Source organism: Oryzias melastigma, linkage group LG22, assembly GCF_002922805.2.
Source record: "Oryzias melastigma strain HK-1 linkage group LG22, ASM292280v2, whole genome shotgun sequence".
Classification (NCBI taxonomy): Eukaryota; Metazoa; Chordata; class Actinopteri; order Beloniformes; family Adrianichthyidae; genus Oryzias; species Oryzias melastigma.
Window position 1 is genome coordinate 13,717,258 of NC_050533.1, and position 4,484 is coordinate 13,721,741.

The 4,484-nt window shown below is 39.9% G+C and overlaps 1 protein-coding gene across 3 annotated transcripts in view; it reads right to left on the bottom strand.

Moving 5' to 3' along the window:
- aspg (asparaginase homolog (S. cerevisiae)) overlaps positions 1-4,484 on the bottom strand; it is a 15,425-nt gene continuing 10,941 nt past the window's right edge. For 2 of the 3 annotated variants that reach the window (XM_036209934.1, XM_024269047.2), the window contains 5 exons: positions 2,411-2,497; positions 1,911-2,010; positions 1,761-1,826; positions 1,630-1,668; positions 1-904 (listed from right to left, as the gene is read on the bottom strand). In XM_036209934.1, coding sequence (XP_036065827.1) covers positions 857-904; positions 1,630-1,668; positions 1,761-1,826; positions 1,911-2,010; positions 2,411-2,497 — 340 coding nt within the window. In that variant the 3' untranslated portion in view covers positions 1-856. The remainder of the gene's footprint in view (positions 905-1,629; positions 1,669-1,760; positions 1,827-1,910; positions 2,011-2,410; positions 2,498-4,484) is intronic. The other variant, XM_036209935.1, reaches the window with a different exon arrangement.

Below are 4,484 nucleotides of genomic sequence, written 5' to 3' on the forward strand. Positions count from 1 at the left end.
TTTCGTTTAAATAATTTATTTGTGCTCTTTTATCCCTACAGGTTATGGACACAGAAATTCAATTGATTCACAGCCTTGAAACACTTTTGCTGGTGTGTAACAGGGGAAAAGTGACAGAATTGAAACTTTTATTAGAAACTATTGCTTTATTCATACAAATATACCAAGCTGAGCACCACTTCATTTATGAAAAGAAAGTGGAAAGTACAGAAACATGTTTGTGGTTATAAAAAAAAATCAAAAACGAGATGACATTCATGACGGACAGATGAACCAAGAATCTGTTCTGGGACCTTTATCTGTCTCACGCAACAGTCTGGACTTCCCCTTTTCGTTTCAAAGTGCGAAATATGTGACGCTTCCAGCTCGACAGTCCTCACCAGAAAACAGGCTGGATAAGTCACAAGTATCAACTGCAGGTTTTTGTGAGGCCGGCGGTGCAACAGGAAGTGAAACCCTCAGCTGTACGATCCAAAGTTGACTGTAGTGATCAAGCGTGTAACATCCAAGATCATCAAGAGCTCATTTTCAACTACAAAAATAGGTACAAAAATAAGATCTGTGAATGCACCCTGTCAGCCTAAAAACAAAAAAAGCTTCACAAAATAAAGTTTCAGCAGTCACAGTGCAGAGTATTGCTTTAAAACCGCTCAGATTAGGTCGACTGAGTTCTTTGTGCATACAAAGAAATAAAAATACGCTAAAAGATAAAGCTGTAACAGTAACGTTGCTGCAATCGTGAACACGCGTGCAGGTAGAGGCTGGAAAGCTAGTCAATTGAAACGACACACAGAACAATAAACCAACACAGCAGAGCCGAGGACATCTGGACGGGAAATAGTGAACTTCTGAAGCGTCACGGTCCTGTAGGGATGGCGTTGAACTCGATCCCTCCACCGTTTGGCTAAAGAAGGGAGAAGATGGACAGTTACCACGGAGGGCAATTACATTTAAGTTGTGTGAGTCAGAGGAGGCATGCCAGCTTCTGATTTGACAAACTAAAAGTTCTAAGAGGATCAAATTTCCCTTAAATCTTTAAAAATGTTATTTTTAATCCAACAATAGATTCATGTTTTAGAGGCTAAAGTGTCTCAGAATGGTTCAAACATCCTGTCATTTCTTTTTCCATTTTCTTGATTTGCAAAACAAACAGAAAAGAGCCTAATCCCTACATTTATAAGGATTAAAACTACATGATTTATGTTTTCGTTTGACTAATTCTTCCTAGGATTTAAGGATTATCAAATTTGTTCCTCTTTATTTTTTTTGCTTAATAACTTAACATTCAGAAATCTCTTAAAAGCCAAACACTCTTTGGAGTTTGTTTACCTACTACTTCAACTGTAAGAAATGTTTTATTTTGGTTAAATTTTCCTCATTTGTCAACCACAGCCAAAGCAGATTTCTAGTTTTTATTTTATTTTTTTGCTGAGCCAACTCACGTCTCACATAAATTCAGTATTAATATGAAAAAATAAATAAATAAAATAAAAGATTAGCCAGCCCAAGCCTACAGTCCACTGCAGAAAAAAAGAAAAGCAGAGAGAGCCATGCTGACCAAGAGAGATCTCAAGCTGGAAATAGGAGCAAATAAGAGAACTGCAAACTCCTTTACACCACTTTGTTTACCTCTTCATCATCAATCTCATTAATATCAGCAATTACCGTCTGAAATTAAACACCACAATTAATTAAATAGCACTTCAGATGGCTGAGGATTGTGGGAGATTGAGGATATGAATCTGGAAAAGATTCACTACCATGGATTTCTTGCCCATAAGCTGGACCAGAAAGGCCACGACTTCTTTTTTGTTCACGGCTTCGGCCTGTAACGGGTGGAGAAGAAGAGATTGGATTTTCATGAGTGTTTTTTTTTTAAAAAGTAAAATGTTTCTGCTTCAAAAACCCACCACTTCTACTGCGGTCTTTCCATCGTAGCCCGGCCTGTTCAGGTCGGCTCCGGCGAGGCACCAGATTTCCAAGCCGTCCAGGTCACCGCTGGCTGCCAGGCTGACGCACACCAAGCCCGAGTGTCATGACGACAAATGTAGGACAAAACAATCAAATTTGGGGTAAATCAGTGGAAAATATCAAAATTAATGCATACATTTTCGTGCTAAACAGAAAAGGTGTGCTGCTGAGGGTCAAACCGTCTTTGACAAAAACCTGTTGAGTTTCTTGTGTGGATAATCAAGAGCGGCTGGTCAGCATGTCCTAAACTTGTCAGCATGAGAGATACTAATTGAATTCAAAGCTATGTTGCCAGGTTGCATTCCTACAGTTGGCGTAGCAGCGAGGCAACAGGTTGTTCCTGTGTCAGCTATGTAGGATGGGTCAACGAGGGTGGCAGAATGTTTGAGAAAAGTGTACACGAGTACGTATCCCGTCTTCACATTTCCTGTGTCCTGACCTGCACAGCTCCGTTCCTGCCTCCTCCAGCTGGTCTCTGGAGAAGTGGGCTCCCGTCTTCCTCAGCAGCTTCACAACGTCCTTGTGTCTAGGATGGTGGATTATTGCACGTTAATCACATGACCCAGTAGCAACTGCATGTATCTTTAGATAAATAAGAGATTTTTTTCTGACATTTATTTGAAAGATTCAGAGTAAAAGTACCAGGTTTCTAGGCACTAAAAAGCTATCTCGTGTTCCTAAAACTGATTTTCTGCCAGTTATTTTCCAAAAAAAAGCTCTGTTATGTTAACTTTTAAAAATATTTGTGGACAGAAGCCAGGTGAGCCACTCAGCAAAGCAGCATTTGTTTATTTGCTTTGTCATCCTATCACGAAGCAAACTTGAATCAACAAGATTTTTATGACATTCCTATAATGAGAAAATAAAACTGTTAGTAATTTGAACCTTTAAGGCCCATATCATGACTCCCACCTCCGTGCATCATTATGACTCCCACAGAACCAGACGATCCAATTAAGCGCCAAAGCATAAAAGTTCTAAGCACGTTTTCAAACTTATAGTTTCTGACGATGTTTATTTGTGGGTGGGAGTGGGGGTGGGGGTCACATATTTAAATGATTTATAATCTCATACACACTCACTATATTGTGGTTCCCCTTTCACAGTCTCAAAGTTTTGCACATTTTCTTCAGAACAATTTAACTTTTTTTTATCTTTGAGCCACACTGTGTTCTCTATTCTGATTGGCTGTTGACCTTGTCAATCAACCGACCTCCTCCGTGTCATGTCTCCTCCACAGAATGTGTTCAGTTTTACCTAAATCTTCTATCACGAGCAGAACTTTGTTTTTATTCTATAATACAGCTTGAACTTTGAGAGTTTTAACAAAAGTATAAAGTGAGTAGTGAGGGGGTTTAGTAGACTTTAAAAATACTTAATTTTAGGTTATTCTTAGAACGCAACCCAAGCGATAAACAAGGAAACACAGCATTTATTCTTGGAGTTCATTTGTGGATTTTTGTGGATAATTTGTTTTTTCAGCTGCAGTCCTCGTCATTTTAATGTTTGAAAGCTGTCACATACATACTTCTCCCATATTTAAAAGCAATCATCATTTTAGACAGAACCTGCAACAGTGTTGGTGTTCATAAGAAAACCTTTCCATGTTACTGTATTTGGTGTATTGTTGGAAAAAAAAGTATTTTTTTAGATAATACTTTGCAGCGACCTTTTCTTTTAAAGTATTCGTATTGGGAGGAAGGGTGAGATAAGTTAATCAGGAGATCGTTTGACTTCTGTAAGGTGATGCGGGGTTCGGTGGCATTAGTCGGAGGTAAACTCGCTTCAGTTTTATCCGGCTCATGGTCAGGTTTTTCAACTTTTGACATCTTGATATTCATTGACAGAGGCAGTACCTGTTGTTTGGCGTGTCAGAACAAGTTTTTTTAGCCCCCGCAGTGACTAAACACGCGTCACCTGCAGTAACAGCCGCTGCCACAGTATATATTAAGCACTGAAAGACAGTCACAACAGAGCAGCCCGGGGGGCAGATGATAACATACAGGGTACGTGAGATAAGTTGAGTTTAATGTAACGTTAATTATTGGTGTGTGGATCCACAGAAAGAACGAAGACTTCTTAAAGTACTCCTTAAAGACTAAAGGAGGTAGTATCTACAATCTGTGAAACTGTGAGCTGGCTGGTTGGACAGGTTCCGAACACTCCCCACATTTGTTTTTTTCCCCCTTCCTGTCTGTTCATTCTCTTTCCTTATATAGGCATCGATCTGGATTGCAGCTTGAAGTATTAGTAACAAACTGCATTAAAATTGCAGCTTAAAACTAAGAAGAAAAAAAAATCCAGTTTAGGCTCCACTATTGAAGCCAACAGGAAAAGGAGCGAGGCCGGCGGAGCTGTGCATGCTGCAGCCAGCATTGTGTAACGACAGGTGTTTGTGCTCCACTGCATCCCTCCACCATCACAAAGGAAACAAGTCCACACATGCAGTGTCAACCGTTAAACTAAGACAACAGCCATTTGGTGCAGCTGTGACACATGCACCCCCCCCCCCC